The 27,956-nt window shown below is 41.9% G+C and overlaps 1 protein-coding gene across 12 annotated transcripts in view; it reads right to left on the bottom strand.

Moving 5' to 3' along the window:
- The window catches only part of THADA (THADA armadillo repeat containing), a 315,416-nt gene that overhangs the window by 181,532 nt on the left and 105,928 nt on the right, over positions 1–27,956 (bottom strand). For 11 of the 12 annotated variants that reach the window (XM_038394629.2, XM_043511866.1, XM_038394628.2 and 8 more), the window contains exons 27-28: positions 14,868–14,957; positions 5,921–6,052 (exon numbers count right to left, since the gene is read on the bottom strand). In XM_038394629.2, coding sequence (XP_038250557.1) covers positions 5,921–6,052; positions 14,868–14,957 — 222 coding nt within the window. Of the gene's footprint in view, positions 1–3,897; positions 4,314–5,920; positions 6,053–14,867; positions 14,958–27,956 lie in introns of those variants that run through there. The other variant, XM_043511871.1, reaches the window with a different exon arrangement.

Below are 27,956 nucleotides of genomic sequence, written 5' to 3' on the forward strand. Positions count from 1 at the left end.
GGATACTCAAAACTTCTGAAAACTGGGCCAGGGTCCCTCCTCCAACAAGTTTACAATTCAAGTGCCCAATCCTGCAAACCCTTACTCACCAAGCTTAGATGTAACAAAATAAGTGGTTTACAACAATGGTTTACAGGGATGGTAACACAATGGTTACAATGAGATTATCTGCTTTGTCAGGGCATCTTGGAGGCTCCATGGATTTTAAAAGTAATTTAATTTGTTGTTCAGAAGTGATAGCTGTTAATCATTATTATTATGATATCTTTCCCCTTACATGTATGGAATTGGGGTGAACAGAGCAATGAATAGAGGAGAGAAGATCACAGGGAATTTGGGAAGGTGAATGGTAGGGCTGAGGATAGTTGAAGAAAAATGCCTGGAGAAGGATAGAGAAATACAGGTGATATAGTGAGACAAAGTAGTTATATTGGAATGGCAGCTGTAAGTTAGTGAAGTGAAAAGCAACTAGGGAGACAAATCCGTTAACTGCAAGTCAGCACAATTAATACAGTTAGAACATCATTTAGTATGAGACAGCTGGTCCATGGCTGGGCTCCTAGGCGCTATGATAATAATTACAGCATACATATTTAATATACCTATAATATTTTAAAAACTGTGTTTGGGGAACAAATTGATTACATATCTTTATGGTGAAGTTATTCAACATCAGAAAAAATATTTTACTGATCAGAAAGCCCATTAAGAGGAAATTCATTGTATATACAAACCATCAACAAGGCACAACTGAAGGTGATTCCTTTTAAACTTCAAGTAAACATCAGTCAAGGTAAGCTTTGACTTGTCCTAGCCATAAACAATTACATTACAGTATTAACTATAATATATTACTATTCATGCTAGTATTTCTACAAGAACTAAAACAAATACGTATTTCAATACACAAGACAATATTTCAGTAATACCATCATGTTGCTTAAAATAGTTTATCAAATATTGGCTCAGACACACACGAAAGGCTAATTAAACTCTGAATAGCTTTTGATAGGACTCTTAGGAGTGAAACTCCTTTTAGACTGTTAACTGGAAAGAACCATATCTCTTGTATCAAGCTTGTAGTTCACTCCTAAATTATTAATGTTCAATATATCTACAAAATACTCTGTGCTAGTCTAATTTAGTTTCAAAACAGCTAGCTATTTCCTGCTTACAGTCATTATTTGGATAAGTACAGTTCAGAATGTAGTTAATTTCTGGAATATTAAATTATGTAAGTATACTACAGCTGTAGCTCAAACCACATAGCATACATCTATATTACAGGGTTTTGTTTCCGTTTTTTAAAAACCTGAGTTAATTGAGGCCGCAAACCTGCAACAAATGTTTGTGGAGCATCCAAGCTAATAGAGTGCAAGCCTGATAGTTAATCTGTGTCAACTGGAAATCAGTTATCTCAAGTTGAAAAGAACAACCTTTAGCAGACATACCCTTAATATGAAATAGCCCACCTCTCACACACACTTCATAAAAAGCAATTAATCAAGCTTTAGTGGAAAGGCTCCACCCCCGTCCCCCAGGCAGGCTGCAAACCTGCAATGTAGGCTTTGTGCCGTCACTAATCCTGAAGACCCTTAGCACCCTCTTAGTAAAGGTTTGGATTCACATTTGCACAGATCTTCGAGCTATTTTCCCAGGCCCACCTACAAGTACCTCTCTATTTAGGTTCTTATGCCCTACCTAGCACTTTTCGGACTCAACCGTCCTCCCGCTCTGGCTTGCAGCTTCCCACTATGGTTCCCAGTTCCTGTCTCCTTGCCCCACCAGTCCGATAACTGTCAGTCCCTGTTTTTCTCCCTCTCTCCCCTGCGCCCCTCCACCGCCACATGACTCCAGTCTCATTTGCATCTCCCTCCCACACACCCCTGGCTCTTTGTTGGAAACCACTACTTCTCCCCATCCCAAGAGCAGCATTCCTCTCCTCTGTACTTGAGTCAGGCACCCTTTTCCTCTACACTCCCTCCAAGTTTACTATACTTTATGTTCAAAATCAAAAATGTAGTAGAGCAATACTTGGACAAAGGTAAAGCAGAAACAAGGACTAGCTGTTCTCTGAATTAAACCACACTTTCAAAAATAAAATGGTACATGTGATTTTCTTTTATGGGGTTTTCCAACCCTTTAAGCTGTTAGAATATGCACTTTGACAGAAAGATCCAATCACCAGATGTCACATGATGTAATAATGCCGACATTTTAAAAATATTAAATTCTTAGCAAGATTTCTGTATTATTAATGAAACTTTCTCCACAGAATGCATTCATTTTAATGGATTTTTATTACTCATGACTCTGCTTTGAAACCTGCCCTTAAGAGTAGAGGGCTAGATTCTCACCACCACTCCAAAGTCAATGGAGGAACACTGATTTATACCCAGGGAGAATTCAACCAAGAATATGTGGCACTAAGCACTTCATGAATTCCATTGAGGAGGGCATGGATACAAGCATCATTCAAATTTGGATCACTTTAACAGTTAAAAATTTTTTTTAAGTGTTTTCGTTTTATAGTTAAAATGTCACCTCCAGATTACCTCCCTCATTAATCAAAAACATTCTGTACATTCCATCATGCTAAAAAGTAATCAGTATGTCAAACATATCTAGCTCTAAAACAACTTCTTTCAAAAATCTTAAAAAGTGAGATGATAAGTTGTGAATCAATGTGTTCTCTTCCAAATAAAACATCTGGAGAAAAAAAAACAAGTACTTTTAATAGAACTGTAGATAGGCAATCAAATGTCCTAGGTTAGCAGGGAGTGGAAAGTATATGTATTAATGGGAGACCAAGATTTGTCCTTGCAGCATTTAATCCTATTCCTATTGTGCAATTCATTTCAGCATGGTCAGAGCGACCTTAACTCTACTCCCACTAGATGGAAAATTCCACTTTAGCTAACTGAAGCTGTTCAAAAGCCTAATTAGAAATTTTCCAAGCAAGTACAGTATTGCTAAGGGAGCTGCCTGTTTGCTTGCAAACACACCAAGTACTCAGTTCATTCTCCCAGATCAATAAATGAATGCCACTTTATTGTGTGTAGGGATAAAGGTCAGCTACGTTATACTGTTCATTCATTCCCTCTTTCTCTTGTTGCATATATAGTATCTATCCTCTATAAAATATGATGTTAGAGCTCTACAGGACTTGAAATCATATAAAACTATACGATGTGTAAAATATAGCAATTATATTTTATAATTATATTGGATTGCAAAGTAATTATATACACACACATACATACATATATATAGATGAATATATCTATACTGGGAGATTCAAAGGATGACTAACGTATGCTGGTTTAGTATATTGTTAATTAACATCCTTTGATACTATATTTTCTCTTTGATCCTCACTTAGAATTACTTCACAACAATCTTCACTGGCACCTGCAATCTTAATAGGAATCAGAAATGTTCAGGAAAGAGGTACTTTTACTTTGGCTCATTTGCCCTTGTGCAAGGGGAAAATGTAAAGGAAGGAATTAAAGTATCCTTCCCATAGTGATTCACCTATGTAAATCACAGATAATGCACACAGAGGTTGAAATGAACTAATTATCCACAGAAGTACTTATGTACATTTTTAAAAAAACAACAAATTATATAATGATACGCAATCAAGAATTTCAGGTTGAACACAAAGTGATTGTTAAAAAAGGCTGCAGTGTTTTCAGTATAGCTCCAAAAAGAAAAGGAGTACTTGTGGCACCTTAGAGACTAATAGCTCACGAAAGCTTATGGTCAAATAAATTTGTTAGTCTCTAAGGTGCCACAAGTACTCCTTTTCTTTTTGTGAATACAGACTAACACGGCTGCTACTCTGAAACCTGTCAGTATAGCTCCAGACAGCTGTAAAAAGTCAGCAGTTTGCTAAGTATCAGACAGGAAATTTACCTCTCAAAGTCTGATGAAACTTGCTTTCTGAAAGATGTAACAAGTTTTCTCCAGTCTTAGACCAATTTGTTAAAAGTGTAACTAATTTATTGCCCATGTTCAACAGAAAGAAAATCTTAAAAACAAATCTCTTTGCCCTCTTCACTACTGGTATTACAGACATCCTTGCAGTCAATACGAGTTAAGGAAGGCAAGTCCCTGGTGACACAGATCTCTTAATGTCTTGAGTTTTCTCTTCAAATATATTTTATTTGTTCCATAATATCCCTGTGAAAAGTCATAATGCTGACAGGTCCAAAAAAATGTTCATAGCAGTTGTTAAGGAGGACAGCAGTGCTGAAGCTTTATGTTGCTTACATGCGTTTCTTGCTAAGAATAACCAATCAGAATGCAGACTGAACATGAAAAACAGAATAAGTAAGCTGAAAAAATAGCATAAATGAATGTTTGATAGGCTCTGTTTTCTACTCTAGACGATATATAAAACTCCAGTGAAGTAGCATATGGTATGAAGTAGGGTGACCAGATAGCAACTGTGAAAAGAAAGGGACGGGGGTAGGGGGGTAATAGGCACCTATATAAGAAAAAGTCCTAAAAAAACTGGACTGTCCCTTTAAAAAGGGGACACCTGGTCACCCAAGTATGAAGGCAGAATATAGCTTAAATGACCTAACTAATAAATGCACCTCTAGATGGATCAAAAGATAAATGTTTGAGATTCAGGAATGGTAGAAATATTTTAGATAAGTTTCTGTTATTTCAGTTCTTGTTTTTAGAAACAGTATATGGTAAATTGAATTTATTCCTACAAGCACTGAGCAACGCTGTGGAATACAAGACACTATGCTTTAATGTCATATCTGCTGAGAGATAAACAGGTAGAGCTACTATTGTTTTCCACTATAAATAGCAGCTTAAATAATGATCCCAAGACTCGGGGCAGAAACATGTTTAACTTCTTTTACTGCTCGAATAGATTTAATAATGAACTTTCCAATCTTAAGGAGTAATATTTTGGACTGTAAAATCTATCTTACCACAGCTGGCAGGGCATTTAAACCCTCCTCTGTACTTAAGAACTATTCCCATTTCTTTCCCAACCTCCAGTCCTGTTTTTTTTCACCATATTACCCAAGAGCAAAAAAATTATTTGAAAACCATAATTCTCTCTCCACATGGAAGCAATTAATTTTTTAGCATTATGTTTCCCACACCATGCACAGTGGATTAAATATACAACTCCCATCATTTTTATGGGAAATGAACATCTAAATCCATTCCGCAGGAGTTGAAAACTTTCTTCTTAAAGATCAGCAGCATAAGATTTACCCTCCCGATCACAGCATAGTCAATCAAGTTCGTCCATCAATTCTAGCGTACAGTTTCTGTTAGTGACCATACCATACATCATGCTTCAGATGAAAGTTAAAAAAAAACCCATAATGCAGTTAACCAATTAATTGTCAATGCTGTACATGAGGGAAAAGTGTCTCTGATCCCTGCAGTGACTGGCATGAGATTTGTTTACCCTAGTCTTTTTCTTAACCCAGTGAAAATAAAATAGGTATTAATATGTAATCAAGAACTTTGATCTAATATATTATTAGAGTAACAAAGATCAGATGTGTGAGATAATAGTTTTTATTGGACCAACTTCTGTTGGTGAAAGGCAAGCTTGTGAGCTACACAGAGCTCTTCTTTAGCTGTGTAGCTCACAAGCTTGTCTCTTTTACCAACAGAAGTTAGTCCAATAAAAGATAGTGCCTCATACACCTTGTCTCTCTAATATCCTGGGATAAAACATGGCTATAACAACACTGCAAACTATTAAAGTAAGTTTTTTTCATGAGTTATTTCAACTAAATGGTAACTAACACATTTACAAAGCATTTTGAATAATGCGGAAAAGTATATAAAAAACCCATGATTCTCTTCACATGAAAAAAAATCAGAGAATGTTTTCTAGTAAGCATACAAAATTCTTTTCAAATATGTACCTCACCTCATAATAAAAGGAACAAAAGGTGCCATGCTGAGAGCTGAATAAGTGCCATCCATTGGAGAAGGATACAGCTTGCCCAGGATCAAAAGCAAAAGAAACAAACTTGGATGGAGCTTCAACTCACCAGTTTCACTAAATGAAAAATTATAAGAGGTATCTGGTTAACGACATTATCTTTAAAAATGTCTGCTAACACCAATAATTGCCCCAGTATACCAGTAAATGTTGCAAAGGAGAAATTTAAGTAAATTACACATCCTTCTACTATTCCTCTTAAAAACAAACAAACAAAAACTTTTAATATTTAAATATAGGGCCCTATACATGATAGAAGTTATTTCATTTCAAATGCATGCATGAGACACCCAGATAGCTCAGTGAATCAATCAAATCCCTTTCTATATATACCAACTCTAGGAAAATAAGATGAAGTCCAAGAAAGAAACAGAAGAGGTTGGCAAAAGAGCTGGTGCATTACATTACATACTTATTGTCTAACACAGGGGTGGCCAACCTGTGGCTCCGGAGCCGCATGCGGCTCTTCAGAAGTTAATATGCAGCTCCTTGAATAGGTGCCGACTCTGGGGCTGGAGCTACAGGTGCCAACTTTCCACTGCTCAACCCCAGGCCCTGCCCCCACTCCATCCCCTTACCCAAGGCCCCCACCCTTTCCTGCCCCCTCCCCATAGCTTGCTGCACACTTGCGCCACCCCCCTCATCCCAGAGCCTCCTGTACACTGCGAAACAGCTGACCACAGCGGGCAGGAGGCATGGGGAGGGAGGAGGAGGTGCTGATTGTCAAGGCCGCCGGCGGGCAGGAGGTGCTGGGGGTGGCGGGGTAGCTGATGGGGGTTGCTGACATATTACTGTGGCTCTTTGGCAATGTACATTAGTAAATTCTGGCTCCTTCTCAGGCTCAGGTTGGCCCCCCCCCCGGTCTAACATGACTTAAGAAACTGAACAGGTAACAGTTCCCAATGAACTGGGAAATTGCGAAAGTTCGATCAATACAATATGAAAGCATGAGAACAAAATAAACCTATCTTCAGATAGGCAGGAAACTAGCATGTGCTGTCCTCTAGATTTTACTTTGGAATGGATTATGTTACCCATGCTGGTGTCTATATAGCCCAAGTTAAAAACTAAAGACAACTATAAAGCATATTTTGATATTAAATCCTACAGGCAAAACAACTAACATGCCGAGCTATTACATGCAAAAGATCAGTTAGATTGTTCAGTGGAAAGGCTTTAAGGCAGGTGTTTTTATACCAATTTAATCATACTGATGTAGAAATTGATACAACTAAATTGGTGCAATCAACTAGTACAGATTCAGTTATAATGATGTAATGTGCTCATATTGGCATAGTTTATTTCAATACATTTAAGGATTTACAAATTTAAAAACCAGATTTGTGGGCGTTGGAAGCATGGCAGATGGAGGAAGTGCATATCTAAGAGCAGAGGGGGAGGAAAGCAGGAGCTGAGGCAATAAGCTCTGGGGGGGTGGAGAGCAAAAACCAAGGCCACCGGAGTGGAACACATTCCCCTCCAGAACATGGAACTGAACCTAGGAGTACTGAGTCTCTACATTTTTCTGCTGACAGCAAATAGCTGTTAAACCCACTGGCAAAGTGTGTGTCAGACTTACTTCTAGTGACTGGCTTTCATAAATGATAATAGCCTACAAATACTACAAGTTACTCTGTTAGTTCAAATGGTCGAAGTCTGTGGTACAGATCTAAAGGTCCAAATCTAGCTCATGATCCAAGCTGAGGTCAATATTGTTCCACATGACAGAAATTCTGTTTCTTCAGGTTTTTTAAATTAGAAAATTACATGCAAAACACACATTAAATAGCATTATTAAATGTTCCAAATTCAAATACTTAAAAGTTAGGAAATGCCAGAACTAAAGTTGCACATGCAAACTTAATTTGTCTGCATATGCACAAGGATTAGGTTTGGAAGAATTCAAGTGTTTTGTTTTGTTTAAAGCATTTTTTCCTCTTTTTATCTATTTAAATTTTCAGTTGTGTGTCATGACAACAGACGTTGAGATTCAAAAAGTTAAACCTTTCTCCTCACAAAACACATATTGTCAACATCGTGTGTCAAAATATACAAACTAAATATCCTCAAATCAAAATCTAGTAAGTTCTCAAGCAGAACTGTTCTGACTGTACATTTTGATCACTATCAATGGAAATTTTTTTCATCACTTTGTGTGTTTACGGTGAAAATGACGTTTACCAACATTTACCAGTAAAAATAATCCTTCCAAGCCTAATATTACAGTCTTTAATTACATGATCACATACTATTTTTTCCTGAGGACCAATGCCTCATCTCTGCACAGGCTGGACCTGCTCTAGGGGATGAATCAGGGTCACGTAATGAAGAGCATTGTTGTCTGTAGGATCTCTGCCCCATCTGTTGGAGAGGCTGGAAGGTGTGTAGTGAACAAGACAAGGTATGTTCTCATAATCAAGACAGCTAAATGCTGCCCTGGAGAACTGGATTCTATCCCTATGTGTGTCAGAGTTCCCAAGTGATGTCGGGCAAATCACCTAAACCAAAATATTCACAGTTGGACACAAACTGTGTTTTCCTCATTTCTGGGTGCCCAACATGAGACACCCGTAGCCACATCTGCAGAATTGCTGAACTCATGGCTGCAACTGAAGTTCACTGGAGCTGTACTTTGATAAGAAGAAGTTACTCACCGGGTGCAGTAATGATGGTTCTTTGAGATGCATCCCCCTATTGGTGCTTCTCTGTAAGTGTGTGTGCTCCCCTGCGCTGCTGATCAGAGAATTTCAATAGCAGTCCGTTCCACCCATGGACACGCGCTCCCCACCTGCTATCAGGCTAGCCAGCGTGTGTGTGCATTTCTTCCTCAGCTCCTTCTCTGGCACCTGTCAGTTAGCTAGCTTGTCCATCATGACTAAGGCTAAGATTTTGTCAGGGATATTTTTAATAAAAATCATGGACAGGTCACGGGCAATAATGAAAAATTCACAGAAGCCCGTGACCTGTCCCTGACTTTTACTAAAAATAATCATGACAAAATAAGGAGCTTGGGCAGCTGCAGCTGGGGGCTCCCACCACCTATGGGGGCTCAAAACTCCAGGGTCCCCTTCTATTGGCAGCGCCGAGCTGCAGGGGTCCCCCCTGCCACCTGCAGCAGCCGGGAGTTCTGGGGGTTCCCCCGCCGCCTGCAGTGGATGGGAACTGTGGGGGTTCCCCTGCCACTTGCAGCGGTGGCGGTCCCCCATGCAGCCCGTGGTGGCTAGAAGCTGCGGGGAGTCTGCCTGCTGTTCCTGCCACCTGGGGCCACAGGAGTACCCCACAGCTCCCTGCCCCCACAGGTAGCAGGGAACCCTGTAGCTCCCAGCAGGCACTGGCTGAAGTAACGGAGGTCTAATCGCAGCCTTAGTCATGACCTTTCTTTGCGTGTCCTTGATCAGCGGGAGGAAGTGAGCTCATGCATTTCTGACCACGCTGAGCTCAAACAGGTTGATGTGGAGGCACATCGCTGCTAGAGATCATTTGTCCTGTATTGTGCCACCATTGAGATGCACTCCCCAGCCTATGAGTGATGCATTGGTGGTCAGGAGATGAGATGAGGAAGACTAAGCAAACGGGATTCCTGTACAGACGTTTACTGGGTCCTTCCACCAGTCTAAGGATTGCTTGACCCTGGTAGGTGTCAATAGAAGCTTGCCTGTGTGGTCTCTGTTCATCCTGTAAACTGAACCGAATCATGCTTGGAGGCATCTCATGTGTAGTAACCTGAGCAATTACCGATGTGCCCGCAGCCATGTGCCCCAGAAGCTGAAGGCAATACCTGGCCAAGATTTGGGGGCTGGATTGTACTGTCTCAACGAGGAGAGACTGAGAAATCTATGATGTAGAAGGAGTGCCCTGGCCTGAATGGAATCGAGGTCGGCTCCTATGAATTCTAGCCTTTGAACCGGTGTTAAGGTCAATTTTTGTTCTTTGATCTGTAGGCCCATATTCAGAAACAGGTCCCGTGTGGTCTGAGTGACTCATTGGGCCTCTGTGCAGGATCATGCCCTGAGAAGGCAATCATCCTGTTAGGGATAAATCATTATGCTCTGAGAACGTAAGTGGGCTGCTACTACTGAGAGAACCTTGGCAAATCACCCCCAGGGCCGATGAGAGGCCGAAAGGGAGTACTCTGTACTGGTCCTGGCCCAGCATAACTTTGAGGGCACATCTGTGACTTAGTATGATAGAAATGTGGAAGTATAAGTCTTGAAGGTTGAGGGCCGAGAACCAATCTCCTTCTTCCAATGCTGGGATGATCATCGACAGGGTAATTATCTTAAATTTCTGCGCTTTGACATATTTGTTGAGTGCTCTGAGATCCACTATGGGTCTACAACCTCCCTTTCTCTTTTATATCTGGAAGTAATGAGTGTAGAATCCTTTGCCTCTGAGATGTATGAGTACATTTTCTATAGCTCCTACACTGAGGAGATGGTTTGCCTCTTGACATAGCAGACTCTTGTGAGAAGGGTCCCTGAAGAGGAATGGGGATGGGTGTTTGGGAGGGGGAAGAGAGGAGAAATGGATGGCATATTCATTCTGGATGATTTCCAACACCCACTTGTCAGAAGTTATAGCTTCCCAGGTGCTGATAATGGGGTAAAGGAGGAATGGGGTTTCCCAGCATAAGGTGGTGAAGAGAGTGTTCTACAGGTGCCTCAACCAACCCATCAAAACTACCAAGTCAAGGTTGAAGGCTGAGACGAAGTCAGTTGTGGTTTCAATTGCTTTTGCTTGGGGAACCTTGATTTCTTTCTCTGTGGCTCTTAAGATCTCTGTGACAAGTACTAAAGCATGTACTGCGATGACAGGGAATTAAACAGCAGCTGAGGGCTGTATTTTCTCTTGTAGGCTGGCATGTATATCCCTCATGGGTTGCCCAGGGAACGAAGGGTTGCCCAAGAATCCTTCAACGTGTGATGAGACCCATCTGTCTTTTTGGAAAACAGTTTCGTTCCCTCAGTCCTTTTGCCAAGTTCATAGGTGGATGTGTAAGTGCAGCCAGCCAATCCTAGTAAAGAGAGCATCTACAGGGATGCATGGGATATAAATACCATCCCTCATTCTTGCAGTCAGCAGGAAGGATAATGCAGTGACCTTCTCCTGAACTAGCCCCATCTGCTTCTAGCCCTGCCTGATTATCCCTCTAAACTTTTCCCCTTCTAACACACTATTCTTTTACAACAGTACCCCTTGAACAGCCACTGAGGGAGAGAAAGGGACCAAGTCTTATTAACAACACATCTAAAGAACAGTACCTCTAACTCACTTCACCTCACCCAGGGTGGATAAAAATCAATGATTTTTTTAATTTTTTTTTTAAAAATCGGATTTTATTTAGATAAGGTTTTTTTTTTTATAAAAATGCTTTTTGAGGAAAAAACTTACCTAAAGATAGTTTTAATTAAGATACATTATAGCTCAAAGTTATCTCATCATGGAATAGGGATTATAAATTCTAATTCTATAGTATGAGACAATATATTCATGTAATGTTTAAAAAATGTTTTGTAAATGAGTTCCAATAGTTCATGGATTAGGGACACAATCTTATAGGGTTCCAGGGGCTTCTGTATAGATTATTTAGGTTAATCTTTCTATCTACCCAATGGGACTCAGTGCTCAGTCTAGAAGATACCATCAGAGAAGCTTAGTTTTGCAGTTCTCAAACTGTGGATTTGTGTCTCAAGAGATAACATGCTTGTTAATAACAAAAAATGTTTTTAAATAAATAAATAGTATACAGAGGTGAGAAATAACAGACCTCAACCCTATTGTCCCTCTGCAAATTTGTGTACACAGAGTCAATCCCTTACTTCTCTCTAAAAGTCAAAGTTTCAAAAAGTTCAATTAATAGAAGATTGTTGGGGGTGGAATAAATCTGGAAAAGTAGAAGAAGTCTGAAGATAAATGTGAGAAGGGAGGGACAGGCAGTAGAAACAAAAGTGAAACTGTTTGAGCAGCACATTCCAGAAGTCTTGAGGTCTTTCTGAGTGTAGCCTTCATTGATCTGAGATCTACCATACCATTCTCTCACTAGAAGTGAAAACATATAATGGCAGCAGGCCGTAAAAGAGACCTAGTTCGTGAATATTTTAATGAAGTTCCTCTACCTGTGATTAAGACAGGCATGAGTGTAAAATGCAAACAGTGCAACAGAGAAATGCAAGGCCTTGTTGCCCAAATGAAACATCATGAGAAGTGTTCCTTCTCAGGAAGAAAATGCCTTGAAGATGATAAAAGGAACATGTCTGAACATGCAGGATCTTCAGGTTGGTAAACTTTTTTTATTTCATACTTCTTTCTTAAGGACTGCCTGTCTTCCTTCTGGACTATTCTTGAATTCTCATGTTTGAGCAAAAAATATAGTTGTTACTCTATGGTACTATCATTTTACATGCAGTTGTGATAAAAAATAAATAGCTGAAATAGGCAAATCTTCTTTTTACAATTTCACCTTTAAAGTAGTACCGAGTATCAGTAAATGCAATAAGTAATACTAAATGAGCAGCATAGTAATAATAATTAAATAACTGCATTGACTTATTTTGTTTAGGAGAATCCATCCTCAACATACAGGATTCTGAAGACTATCCACCTTCAAGGTCACCATCATTTTCTATAGTTTCAGAGTTATCTGCCAATGATAGTGTTTCAGTCACATCCTGTATGTCACATAGCCACAGTATATCACCTGTAGCAAAAAGAAAAAAAAAATCTCCATCATCCAGAAACAACCATAGATATGTTTGTGGTAAGAACCAGCAGATTACAAAAAGAAGTAATTGATGAAAAAATTGCCCAGTTTGTTTATGCAACAAACTCTCCTTTCCGTATGATTGAGAACCCACACATCATTAATATGGTTCAGTCATTAAAACCAGGATACAGTCCACCCAACAGAGCAGATGCCGCAGGCAAATTGCTGGATAAAGTGTAGGAAAGAGAAATTGAGCAGTGTGCAAAAGGTCTAGAGAGTAAAATTGTTAACCTGAGTCTTGATGGGTCGAGCAATATCCACAATGATCCTGTTATGCTTGTGTGACAACAGAAGAAGGGAATGTCTTCCTTACAGAAAAAACTGATACATCAGGACATGCGCACACACAGCAGAATACTTACAAGAAGTAGCAGTAAAAGCTATAACAAACTGTGAAAAAAAATTCAAATGTCTAGTACGCAGCTTGGTCACAGACAAAGCAGCAAATGTATCCAAGATGAGAAGAAATTTTGAAGAGAGTCCCAAGCTAACAACATACGGCTGCAGGGCTCATTTGATGCACCTCCTAGCCAAAGACTTCAGTGTTCCAGAAATAAAGACTAATGTTGAAATTGCAAAATACTTCCGTAACAACCACTTTGCAGCAGCTGCTCTGAAAAAAGTGGGAGGAACCAAGCTAACTCTCCCACAAGACGTGTGATGGAAATCAGTAGTGGACTGTTTTGAGCACTATATCAAGAACTGGCCCAATCTGATGACAGTTTGTGAACAAAATTGTGAAAAAATAGATGGCACTGTCACAGCCAAAGTTCTCAACATTGGGCTTAAGAGAAAGGTTGAACACATGCCGAATACCCTGAACCCTATTCCTGTAGCCTTGAACAAAATGCAGGAAAATAGCTGTTTTATTTCGGACAATGTTGAACTTTGGAAGGAACAGAGTGAGATCTTAAAAAGAGAAATATGCAATGACAGAGTTAAATTACAAGCATTAAAAAAACAAATGGGACAAGCACTATCGCCAGCTCATTTTCTTGCAAATATTCTCAACGCTCGGTACCAGGGTCAAACCTTAACTGCTGAAGAAGAGGAGTTGGCTATGACATGGACATCCAGCAATCATCCCTCCAAAATGCCAACTATAATAAACTTCAGAGCCAAGGGTGAACCATTCAAGAAATATATGTTTGCTGATGTTTTAAAGAAAGTCACACCAGTGAACTGGTGGAAATCACTTAAGCACTTGGATTCAGAGACTGTTGAAGGGACAATTTCACTTTTAACAGCAGTAGCTTCTTCTACCAGTGAAGAAAGAACATTTTCTTCCTTTGGACTAATTCATTCCAAATTGAGAAATCATTTGGGACCTGAAAAAGCAGCAAAGCTTTTTTTCTTTTCCAGATTATGAACAAACAGGAAAATGAAGGTGAAGATGACCGAGTTAGCTGCAGAAGCCAATATTTTAAGTTTCTCATGTTGACCTGGCTGACGTAGTCAATTTAATTTTTGTTAGTTTTTTTTAATATTTCATTTAACTTTTTTAGTTAAAAATCAATTTAACAAAAACAAACCTGATTTTAAAAAACTTGAATGTTTAACTAAATTCAAAAATTCATGTGCTTGTTTTGTTAAAATATTATATGTTTGCTGTTGAAGAAAAAATCCAGAATACATAACATTGTTTTAGTTAAATAAAACAATTTAAATGTCAGTCTGGTGATGTTCTCCTCCTAATACAGCATGGCAAGAAAATCCTCCAAATATTAATGATTAACCTGTTGAATTGGAGATAGTTCACTTCCCAATGACTTGATAAATATCTGCTTCAATTACCTTTGCTAAATGAAATAACCAAACAATCATTAATTTTCTGATATAGCTGTAAAACTAATTTGAAAAGTTTTCAAAATAAATCACTTTAAAAACGTATAGTGCGTACCTTCTAAAAATGAAACCTACATCTATCTCTAAGTTGTGAAGAATATGTATTAAGGTTATAACAACCAACAAGAATGCACTTGGATGTAGAAATTCATGATTAAATAGAGTCTTCCTGACTAGTGATTTAAGTAATGATTTAAATCAATTTAAATCCTCATCCTTAAATTGCACTATATTCAGTAGAAGTCCACATGCTTATCTTCTTACCTGTCCATAGTCCTGGCTGCAACTTCCAGTTGCTGGAGAAGGAAAGGATAAAGGGTTGGAAACCGAGAGAAAAACTCCCTCCCTGTCATTCTGCAAAAGGGGCAAAAAAGAATGATAGTTAGTGTTCTATAACAACCTGTTCTTCTCAAAATGTTTAATTAGCCAACAAGCGTTCATTTTTTTATTAATACTCGAGTGTAACCCAAAGTAGTAGCTCACAACATGGTTATAAGACATGGTTGTAAAAATGCCCAAGACCACTTCAACCCTGTCTAAAATACAGTTTCTACCATATGCTATTACTAAGGCTAAGATTTTGTCAAAGATATTTTTAGTAAAATTCACGGACTGGTCACGGGCAACAATGAAAAATTCACGGAAGTCCATGACCTATCCCTGACTTTTACTAAAAATATCCTTGACAAAATGAGGAACCTGGGCAGCTGCAGGCAGGCTAGGAGCTTCAGGAGCACCCACCCCCTGTGGGGGCTCAGAGCTCCAGGGTCCCCCCTCTGCTGGCAGTTCCGAGCTGCAGGGGCACTCCCCACCAGCTTCCCACGGTGGCCAGGAGCTCCAGGAGTCCCCCCTGCCGCCCACAGAGGCAGAGAGCTCCAGGGGTTACCCCTGCAGCTTGTGGTGGACAGGAGTAGTGGAGGTCCCCCCAGCCACCCGGGGCAGCTGGGAGTGGCGGGGGTCCCCGCTGCCATCCGCGGTGGTCGGGAGCTGCAGGGGGTCAACCTGCCGCTGCCGGCTCCCGCTACCTGGGGCTGTGGGGGTACCCCACAGCTCCTTGCCTCCACAGGCAGCAGGGGACCCTGCTGCTCCCTGCGGGAGCTGGCTCAAGTCATGGAGATCTTTGGAAGTCACGGAATCCGTGACTTCCGTGACCTTAGTGACTAAATTGCAACCTTAGCCATTACCAATAAAACTGAAAGCTGCACCATTGGACACTGGTGCTAAATTCCAGGTCCCATTTTTGCCAGCGTAAATGCACCCTTATAAGCCTACATAACAACGGGATTCAAAACAGATTTCCAGCACATAACAAATTAAACAAAATACAGTTTATTCCAATGATCAGCAAAGCGCAACCATTGACCAGACTTAATAAAGCAGCAAAGTTCAAGTTATGGCAGTGAATAAAATCAAACTAAACATAAGCTTTAACACAGCTTTTTAAACCATGTTATAAACAGAGACACTGTCTTCCCTGGCCAGGAAACTGTGTTAGCACCTCTGTAGCAAAAACTGTATTTTAAATCTCATTGTAGGAAAGAGCCTGATTAGAATATACATTAGACAGGTAAAAGGGGTTCTGAATTTTTTTAAACAATTAACCACTAGAAGAAAAAATCAGAATTGTAAAACATGTTTACCACATGATCTACTGGAAAAAAAAAAGTGAACACACATTAGCAAAGCTTCACTGTAAAGAGTCATGCTAGCATCTACTAAATCACAGGGAGGAATTGCAAAAAAGAATATTAGCGAAAATAAGCAAAAAAACACCATACAAGAGTAAATCACCACGTGGCAAACATCAGCAAAGCCTCATCCAGTGCCCAGCTAACAAAACATGCCTTAGCCACAGGCCATAGAGTAAACACAGCAAAAATGATTACTAGATGGAAACAAACTTTCAAACACAAAGGTTCAGGAAATTTTCAGTAGGCACATAAAAAGTAAACCAAAATCCCAAACTATTTATAATTATAGGCATATGCAGGGGATTTGCCACAGAATTTTGCTCCAAAGATTTCATTTTTTAAAAATTGAGCTTCTAGCCTTTATGGTTGTGAAGAAAATCTTCTACATGTGAACCAAGTGCAAACTGAAAGAATGATGATAATTCAAATGTCAACATTAACTATTTCGCTAATTATCTTAGCAGAAACATACAACTAATTGCTTGTCCCACAATCCCAGACTGCTTCCCAGTTGCCAAAAGCTCCAAATGTCCCCTTACCAAGCTGCCAAAACTTCCAATTTCTATAGCACGGTTACATATTTTCTAGACAAACTGTGCAAGACATTGACATTTTAAAACACAGGGGCCATGCAAAACACATAATATTTAACATTAAAATTAAACATGCAAGGGACATATTACTGATTACATCATTCTTTTTCCTTTCTTAAATCAATAAAACTTAATCCACTATGAAGATACCATGTAGAATCTCCAAACTACTACAAAAACAACAGGGAATCCGATGGCACCTTAAAGACTAACAGATTTATTTGGGCATAAGCTTACATGGGTAAAAAACCCACTTCTTCAGATGCATGGAGTGGGTAAAAAACCCACTTCTTCTGATGCATGGAGTGAAAATTTGCATCTGAAGATGTGGGATTTTTACCCATGAAAGCTTATGCTCAAATAAATCTGTTAGTCTTTAAAGTGCCACCAGACTCCCTATTGTTTTTGTGGATACAGACTAACACGGTTACCCCCGATACCAAACTACTACAGTGATATGCCCAGAATCCAGCTGCTCTAACTACAGTATTTGGGTCAAATTTGCTGTGGCATATATAGTCCTTGGGCATAGGCTTAAAAGGTGATTTGGTGTAACTAATGAACTAATACCCTCTTCTCATGGATTCATAACAAGCACACAATCCCTAAAACCAAAGAAATGTTAATATCTATAAACACAAACTAAAAAAAAAAAAAAGAACAGTAGGAAAAAAAACAGTCTGGGACTAAAGAATAGATAAATTGGATTAAACTCCAGTCAGCCCACATGAATTAAAATCTATAGAGAACGCCCCCCACCCCCTTTTAATAGCACCTAAACCAGAGGTTCTCAAACTTTTATATTGGTGAGTCTCTGAGTGAGACCCCCCTTATAAATTAAAAATACTTTAAAAATATATTTAGCACTATTATAAATGCTGGAAGTGAAGCGGGATTGGGTGTGGAGGCTGATAGCTCGCAACCCCCAATGTAATAACTATGCGACCCCCATGAGGGATCATGACACCCAGTTTCGGAACCCCGATCTAACCTATCACACTGTAGATGTACATCAGTACAAATTCAGAGACTTTGGAATCCTTGCAGAGGAGATAAACATATTATAGAATCCATTTGAGAATATTTATAGCAAGTTTGACATTTTGAAACAAAAATGTCAACAAGAGGTCTTAACATCAAATCTACTCCTATTTTCCCCCCTTTGCCTCTCAAATAAAAATCTCTCTCTGAAAACTGACTTCTTGGAAACAAAAAGAAAAGCAGTACTTGTGGCACCTTAGAGACTAACAAATTTATTAGAGCATAAGCTTTCGTGAGCTACAGCTCTAATAAATTTGTTAGTCTCTAAGGTGGCACAAGTACTGCTTTTCTTTTTGCGAATACAGACTAACACGGCTGCTACTCTGAAACCTGTCATTCTTGGAAACAGAAGATGATTCTGAAGTATTATTTCCACCCATGCATTACATTGTCTGGAATGATCAGAAACTGGAGGTATGGCTAGAAAGCCAAGCAAATTCAAACTGAAACAATTGTAACCAGTTCCTGGAGGCTTGTTTACATTATAGCGGTACTGTAAGAGTTTTTACAATGTGTTGCATTTTCATTTTAATATACCAAATTCAGGCACCAAGGAATAATAGACAGAATTCCCAAGCAGATGTTACCAGGACAGCCATGCTTCTAATGTGTGAATAATTCTATTTATTCTCAAAAATAAAAAATAATTTTTCTCTCAGAAAAAGTGGAAATTTTCTAAGAGAGGGCTCTATGGTTACTGTTATCAAGGGTTAACTCCTGAAACATCTAATGGGAAATACCTTCAAATGCAGTATCTACATTCTTTCTATTAAAACTATTAAATGTCTTCTCTAGATTTCTGATGACTGCATAAAAAGAATGATGTAAATGTACTTGAACTAGGATGAAATACTATAGCTGACAGCAATTTATAAGAGTTCTTAACTCTGTGCCTTCTTCATATCCAGAAGGATTTCTAACCATATAAAAATATAGTTTGCAAATGTGTCTGCAGAGGACAGAAATCTTGAAAATACTTAAGTGAAACAGGTAATTTTTGGTGAATGAGGGGCATAAATATTCAAAGTTTTGCTGGGATTTTTTTGTTTGTTTTTGTTTTTAAGAACATATGTAATTCTTTAAAAAAAAAAAGTACAAGCCCTGGGGCTCTAAAAATGTAGGATCACCCAATAGCGATTGGCATTATCATGATAACTGCATCTGTTTTAGGTACCCACAAGAAGTATCTTGATTTTACCTGCAGCTCTCATTGACCTCAATGGGCATTTTGGGTGCTGAGCACTTTCAAAAGAAAAAATTTACAGGCAGCTAGTTAAATCAAGAGTTTGGTCATGTCACTATAGACCCATTTTAACATACAAAATAATTCATTGACCAAATATGAAATTAAAATTAAGCCCTGAGAGTGAAAGTTCCTAGAACATTAAACTTAAAGTGCTCAATATATAGTGTATGTAAATTTTATGCAGTTTCTTGATATTCAGAGGATTAAAAAAAATCAAAAGATAATTGCCACTGAATTGGGCAAGTCACATAACCTGTATCTCAGTTTGCTGCCCGGATCTTCCATGAGGGGAGGAAAGGAATCTACTCAAAACCTACTTCCTGCTTGTCCGGTATTTGCAGAAAACATGTCTAAAGGCAGTGAGAGGAAGTATATTTTCACTACAGCTGGAGTTGTAATTTCTACCTCTGGCAGATATACCCAAGCTAATTTGGACATAGAAACGTAGCTGCAGCAGGAGGGGCTAGCTGCCTGAGGAGGTGCCTAGTGTTTCAGACAGGATTGAACTCTGGTGACTAAATCCTCCTCCTGCTCATGTCACCACGGCAAAACTTCTCTTTTTAGCAAATTAGCTTGAGAGGTAGAGCAGATATGGCTACCTAAGTGGAAATTACACCTCCAGCTCCAATGTAGACACACCCTAAGAGGACTAGTTGCTAAGCAACAACTTTGGCTGCCTCCTGTTCCAGTTCATAAAGGAAACAACATAGTACAGCACACTAGTGGAGATGTTCTGAACAAAAGGGAATTGTACAAAGATGAGGCTGTGCAAGTAGAAGAGAGGGTTACTTACCATAACTGGACGTTCTTCAAGATGAGTGATTCCTATCTGGATTCCAAATGTGGGTGCACATGCGCGCCATGCACTGGAGCCAGAACTGATCATAGTAGTGTCCGTTGACCCACACATGCTCTGTGCATCGACTGTGTGGTGCATCCAAGGCTTTAAGACACCGTGCCACTCCAGTTCCCTCTTATCAGGCAGTTGCAGAGCCCAGAGCAGAAGTGATGCAGGGCACGATTGGAATCCAGATAGGGACCACACATGTCGAAGAACATCCAGTTAAAGTAAGTAACCTTCTCTTCTTCTTTGAGTGATGGCCCCTATGTGGATTCCAAATGTGGGAGAGTAGCAAACAGAACTCAAGTGCGGTGGCAGGTGCAAGGGCTCTCCAGGAGTCACAGTCTAAAGGATGGTGCAGCCGAGAGCTGCATCCAGCGCTGCGGCAGGGGCATAGTGGGTAGTAAAGGTATGGATGAAGGACCAAGTGGCTGCCCGGAAAATATCTTGCCATGGAATGTCTGCAAGGAAAGCTGATCTGGTGGCATGAGCCCGTGGGGGGGGGGGAAAGAGGGGAACACCAGAGAGAGGGTAACAGTCCTCAATTCAGTGGGAAATCCAGTGGAAGAGACGTTGCAGCATGCGCTCCCTGGAGGAGGCGTGCAGTTTAGGGCAGGGGTTCTCAAACTTCATTGCACCACGACCTCCTTCTGACAACAAAAATTACTTCACAACCCCAGGAGGGGGGACCAAAGCCTGAACCCACCTATACCCCATTGCCCCAGGTGGGGGGACCAAAGCCTGAGCGCCACCGCTCTAGGCAGCGGGGCAAAGCTGAAGCTCCAGGGCTTCATCTCCAGGCAGGGGGCCTGCAACCTGAGCCTGGCCACCCAGGCTGAAGCCCTTGGGCTTTGGGGCTCAGGCTTCCGCCCCAGACCCCAGCAAGTCTAAGCCAGCCCTGGCGACCCCATTCAAAAGGGGTCATGACCCACAGTTTGAGAACCATTAGGTTAGAAGGTGGGTAAGTGTATGCACTGGTTGAGGTGGAACAGGGAGACCACTTTGGGAAGAAATTTGGGGTGAAGGCATAGGGAGACCTGGTCGTGGTGGAAGATCATAAAGGGGGTTCCGCCATCATTTCCGCCAGTTCACTGACAAAGAAAATCACCTTCACAGAGAGGTGAGCGAGAGAGGTTTCCAGGGGTTCAAAGGACGCCCTAGTGAGGAAGGAGATGACAAGGTTGAGGTCCCTGAGGGGATACGATTGAAGGGATAAGCTTCCGCATTGAGGGAAAAGCATTGAGGAGACCATGGAGGAAGCAGGCAGTAGTCAGGTGAGTGAAAACAGGAAACCTGTCTATAGGGGGAAGGAAGACACTGAGCGCTACCAGATGGACGCGCACAGAGGAATGTGTGAGGCCCAAGTGACAGAGATGAAGAAGGTAATCCAGGACAACAGGAATGAAGACAGAGTCCACGGAATAGCTGTGGCGATGCACTCAGGTGCTGAAGCAATGCCACTTTGCGTGGTAGCAAGCCCTGGTAGACAGGCGCTTACTGTGCATGAGGAAGTCACGTACAGGACCGGAACACACCGCATCTATGCCCGAGCCCCATCCAAATACCAGGCTGTGAGGTGAAGAGGACTGGGGCTGAGGTGCCACTAGGCTTGTGTGAGAAGATCAGGGAGGGGGTGAAGGTGAATCAGGGGACAAGCGGAGAGATGAAGGAGGTCTGGAAACCAATAATGGCTAAGCCAAGCAGGGGTCACAAGGAGAACCGTTGCCCGATCCCACCAGATTTTTCACAGGACCAGAGGGAACAGGGGAATGGGTAGGAAGGCGTAACGGAGCTCGTTGGTCCAAGGAATGAGAAGGGCATCTCCCTGCGAGCCTGAACAGAGGGCTCCCCTGGAGCAGAAGAGAGCAAGTTTATGGTTGTTCACAGTGGTGAAGAGGTCCTACTGAGGAGTACCCCACTAAAGAAAGACGGAGCGGAGCGTGGGATCATGGAGTTTCCACTTGTGATTGACATGGAAGGAGGAGCGACTGAGCTGCTCCACAAGGGAGTTGCTTGTGCGGGCAAGGTGTACAGCACAGAGGGTGATGTCATTCCAGAGACACCAATTCCAAAGGAGAATGACTTCTGCTCAGAGGGAGGGAGAGGAAAAGAGAAGAATTTGATCAGGTAGCAATGTTGAATGATGTCCACTACCCAACGATCCGTGGTGATTTTGCCCCAGAAAAGGGCGAAGAGTTCCCAAAGGTGACTGGTAGCGGAACTGGAAAATGGAGGAGGGTTTCCGGCTCCTGTGGAAGGAGTCAAAAGTTCTGCCTGGGTGTTTGTGGCAGAAAGTAGAGGTGGCCAAGGTAGAGGCAGTAGAATGTCGTGGGCAGAGAGAGAGGATAGCAGCAAGACAGCTCAGGTTGGTGCTGTGGGTAGGGCTGGTAGGTAGCTTGGGGACGGGGTCGGAAAGACAACCGATGATGCCTGTGGGTAGAGACAAAAAGTAAAGGAGTACTTGTGGCACCTTAGAGACTAACAAATTTATTTGAGCATAAGCTTTCGTGAGCTACATGTAGCTCATGAAAGCTTATGCTCAAATAAATTTGTTAGTCTCTAAGGTGCCACAAGTACTCCTTTTCTTTTTGCGAATACAGACTAACATGGCTGCTACTCTGAAACCTGTGGGTAGAGACAGGGATATATAGAGGCCCAGAGACTGAAGGGTGGCCTGAGAATCCTTTAGGGAATGGAGAGATTCATCAGTAGTGTCACTGAAGAGTTTTGGGTTGTCGAAGGGGAGGTCCTCAAGCGTAGTTTAGACTTCCTTTGGGAAACTGCTGAACTGCAGCCAGGTATCACAGCAGAGCCAGGGCGCGGGAAGCAGTGTCAGCAGCATTGATTGTGGCTTGAAGGGCCACCTTGGTGACTAATTTGCCCTCGTCCATGAGGTGTTGAAAGCCCTGCTGCTTTCCAGGGGTAGGAAGGCTTGGAAATCCGAGAACTTGGTATAGGAAAAAGTTGTATTTTGCCAGGATGGCTTGATAACTGGCAATGAGGAACTGGAGGCCCGCAGAGGAGTAGACCTTATGCCCAATTAAGTCAAGCTTCTTTGCCGCCCGGTCCAGTGGGGTGGAGCGAAGATGTTGCTGGTGGGCAGGTTCCAAGGCTGCCTGGACCACAAAGGAATTAGGTGGCAGGTGGGAGAACAAGAAGTCCGTAATCTTTGCTGGCACAAGGTATCTGCACCTGGCCTGTTTTAGGGTGGGGGTGCAGGAGCCAGAGTGTGCCAAATCGCTTGTGCCAGTTGGAGGATGGCATCATGTATGGGCAAGGTGATACCGGAAGGTCCAGAGGGCTGCAGAATGTCCAGGAACTGATCATGGGGGTCCTGGACATCTTCCATAGGGAGTTTGAGAGCAGCACCATGCAGCAAGAAGTTCCTCATACTGGGCTTAGTCATCAGGAGGTTAGAGAGAAGGTTTAGGCCTGAGACCTGATCAACACCCTTCTCAATATTAAACCAGCCTTGGGTAAAACTCAGGGAGTTCACCACTAAAATTGAATAAAAGAATGTTCTGCTGCTGATAAAGCACCCCCACCTTGGGAATGTCCTGAACAAGAGCTATAACCACCAAGGTTGTAAAGATGCTGCAAAATTAGGGAGGATACAGAAAGAGATTCAACAAATGGTAAGAAGCTCTGGCCAGTGTTTTATGCTGACCATCTGCACAAAACAGAGAAGGTCACAATTAAGTTACAATTTGGGTATGAAAGATAAAATGTAAAGAACTTGGGCAGGAAGGAGGACATAGATGCCAGTGCATAACTAGTTAAATTTTTTGTTATTTAGGAGTGTAGGATAATGTGATAGGTTTAGTAAATGTGAAGGAGGGAACTAGTTTTACCTATGTAATGTAAATGAAAAACAATGCTCTTTGGGAACCATTTCCGGACTGCACTTCAGCATCAAGCTGCTGGAACTCTCTGACCCCTCTGCACAACCGTGACATGTAGAGGCATCGCTGAGAACTCACTAATGAATGAATCCTGACTGGCCATCAGGTGAAATTTGTCTGTATATTGGGAGTGGTGAGCATAAGAGATTTGCTTGGTATATGTATTTTCTGTGTGTTGCTAATAAATAGATGTTTAGAGTATAACTGTGTAATGCTCTTTCACTGAGAAAAGGTTCCGCAGACCCATAGAGCCCTGAGCCTCGAGGGAAAGGGCAGGTACTTAAATTGACCAGGCTTCTTCCTGAGCCCGGTGGGTAAGGATGGAAGGCACCTATCATGAGCCCTCGGAAGAGAAAGGGTGTGGATGCCTAAATTGATTGGGTCACGCCTTGAGCCCTCGGTAGGGTATAGGTGGTGTGTCTTAAATTGGGCAGGTAACAAAGGAGGGAAGAGCACATCATCTGGCAATAAAGAAGTGCCGTAGGGACAGAGGGAGCAAACAGTGCTGGTGGAACAGAGGACACCAGGAGAGCGGAAGGGTCATGGGGATCCTCATAGACGGAGGGTGGATCGACGGGAGACGGGGATGGGTGGTGGTTGCAGGCATGACGAGAGTCCATGGCAACAGTACATGTCCCAGGCAGACCAGTAGGGACAAGCACAGGGTTGCCAGCCTTTGGTGGTCCCCACAGGTAGGCAAGCTACAGGTAGTCCACAGGCCATGAGTTGGGGGATAGGGCTGGCTGCAGGGGTCCAAGCCGTAGGAGCAAGCTGGCGAGAAGACTTGGTTCCATTCGGAGGATCAGTCCGACTCTGAAGACAGATCTGGCAGAGATGAGACGACACAGGGCTGTTCACGAACAAGACAGGTTCCGTGGCCGGAGACAGGAGGAACAACCAACAGTCCAGAATGCTGAGGGGAGTCAGCAAATGGCAGCAGCTGTTCAGCCGTCGGTGTCAGGGGGGACAAATGTCCCGGAGTGCACAAGACAGTCCCAGCAGTGTGGACTGCTCTGGAGGTGATGGTAGCAGGACGGGCACCGTGGCTGAAGGCAGTACTGGCAGAGCGTGATGTTTTGATTTATGCTCCAAACGGAGCTTCTTCAGAGCAGGAGCTTTAGAGTGGGAGTCGACTTCTCATCTGACCTGGAGCAGCTCAGGGAGGTAATGCTGCATTTAGCAGCAGTCCCCATCACAGAGCCACCTTTGTGCCCCTGAGTGTGCTTCTTATGCATACAGTGGGATTTGGGCAGAGGCCATGGTGCTCTCAGGTGCTGGATGGGAAGGGCTGGGAGAAATGCCTGCCACTGGTGTTGGTCGGCGCACAAACGATCTGCCAGTACCGGATCCGAAGAGGCACATGATCGCATCACTTCTTCCATGAGGAATTTATGGAGGTGAAACTCCTGAGCTTCCCAAGTCCAGGGCAGAAATGATCAGCAAATGGAGCAGCAGGCGGCTATATGGACTCCGCCCAAGCAGTAAAGGCAACATTGGTGCTCATCGCTCACAGAGAAGGAGTGAGGGCACGAAGCGCAGTACTTAAACCCGGTTTACCTGGGCATAGTCCCCGGGCTGGGGAAGAGTCCTGCAAAGGGAGAGAAAGTCCTATCAGTAACAACTATCTGAACAGGTTTCAGAGTAGCAGCCATGTTAGTCTGTATTCGCAAAAAGAAAAGGAGTACTTGTGGCACCTTAGAGACTAACAAATTTATTTGAGCATAAGCTTTCATGAGCTACAGCTCACTTCATCAGATGCATTGAATGAAGCTTATGCTCAAATAAATTTGTTAGTCTCTAAGGTGCCATAACTATCTGAACGGACAACTAACCACAACTAGAGAAGAAAAAACTATGTACAAGGGGAAAAAGGGCGAAAAACGCAGTATTCGTTGTAAGCTCGGTGCACCAAGAAACAAGGGTTCCAACTCTGGCCCTGCAGCGGTAAACGGAAACTGGAGCAGGATCGACCCGCACAGCCTCTTAAAGCCTCGGACACACCACGCAATCGACACACGTGCGGGTCAACAGATACTACTATGAACAGTTCAGGTGCATAGCGCGCATGTGTACCCACATTTGGAATCCACATAGGGACCATCTCTCGAAGGAGGACTGTGACCTACAAACTGGAAAATTCAAGGGAGAAGAAAAGAAAATGGACCAACACTAGGGCAACAAAATGAACATACAGGAAAGTAGGTAAAGAGGAAGTAATATGGTGTATGGAGATTTTTGGTTGGGTGATTTTCAAATAGTGATGATGTTTTGGATTTTCACAAGCAGATGCATGAGTGCACTGTCAGGCATGTGATGCAAACACAGAAATTTTATGTAGTGGTTAAGAATATTCTATTACCTTCACACTTGGCATAAAGACAATGGTTGACATTTTCAAAGCAGCACAAGACATTTAGTCACACATTTTCCATTAATTTTAATACAAGATGAATGCCTAATCCCTGCACTGCTTTGAGAATCTCAACCAATAAATAAATAAATAAATAATAAAAGACTTAGCTCACCCCATTTTCATGATATAAATAGATACATACACATGCACAGTCACTACAACAATTCTCAAAAATTCCAACTACACTTGCTGTAAAAAGGAGGAATACACAAAGAATGATGGATAGAAAAACTACATAAAGATAACTAACTGATGGAACAAACAGTTACTGATGGTGTTCAGATGCAGATTTTGGCTTTGTAACTACGTTTAATTAAATCCTTTAAACTGACATTTCATAGGTTGCAGGATTTTATAACACATCAAAAACGTTGTTTCCAAAAATTTAACTGGGAAGAGCCAAAAGACAGTTACATTTATTTTTTCCATGTCCACCTTAAGTTGTTTATTATTACTTCAGACTTTCCCCTGATCATATAGCTCAACCATACCCTCCATCATTTCAGTTTCCCTTTCTTCTGCATGTAGATGCAGTACATTTTTAAAGGGTAATATTTCAAACAGGATTAGCAAGGTCTAAACAATAAGAAATAGTGCTGGGTTTTATTAAATAACAGAAATTATTTTAATGAGAACCAAAGAGTTCTCAATAGAATAATAATGATTATAGTATCCAGTAACAGCTGTTTTATCCAGCATGTTGGAGGAATGGGGGGTGCCAGTAAGTGAAAAATGCCGGTTAACTATGAGGGACGGAGTTTGGGTGCGGGAGGGGGTGTGGGGCTGCAGGTTTAGGCACGGGGCACAGGCAATGGGAGGGAGTCTGGGTGCAGGAGGGGGCTTGGGGCAGTGGATTGGGGCGTGGGAGGAGGTGCAGAGTGCCAGATGTGGGGGACGCTCACCTCAGGTGGCTCCCCGCAAGTGGCGATCTATCCTGGCTGCTCCTAGGCAGAGGCGCAACAGGCTGCTCTCCGCGCTGCCGCCGCTCCCAGGCACTGCCCCCACAGTTCCCATTGGGACAGACTGCCACTTGTAGGGAGCTGCCCAAGGTGAGCACTCCCCGGATCCGGCACCCCGCATCCTCTCCCGTGCCCCAAGAGAGAAAATAAAAAAACCTTTTCCCCCCCACTCCTGCTGGTAATAGCTCACTTTAACTGATCACTCTCCTTATAGTGTGTATGGTAACACCCATTGTTTCATGTTCGCTCTGTATATAAAATTGTCCTATTGTATTTTCCACTGCATGCCTCCAATTAAGTGAGCTCTAGCTCACGAAAGCTTATGCTCTAATAAATTTGTTAGTCTCTAAGGTGCCACAAGTCCTCCTTTTCTTTTTGCGGATACAGACTAATACAGCTGCTACTCTGAAAAATTTCTTCCCCTGTAATTGCTTCATTTATATAATACCATTAAATGTTCAGGATGCATAAGTAAATAAATAAAACAAAAGAGCGGGTCTCTGCCCTACAGATCTTACAGTTTAACAGTGACAAAAACTAAACACAGTTCACCAGTTCTCTATATCTGACAGTTGGTGGTCTAGAGCACAATCATTTTTTTCCAGAATCCTTTCAGTGAGTGGAGGCACCTCATTCAGGCTAATTTACACTGAAGTGTTGATAGAAT

Source organism: Dermochelys coriacea, chromosome 3, assembly GCF_009764565.3.
Source record: "Dermochelys coriacea isolate rDerCor1 chromosome 3, rDerCor1.pri.v4, whole genome shotgun sequence".
NCBI classification, from domain to species: domain Eukaryota; kingdom Metazoa; phylum Chordata; order Testudines; family Dermochelyidae; genus Dermochelys; species Dermochelys coriacea.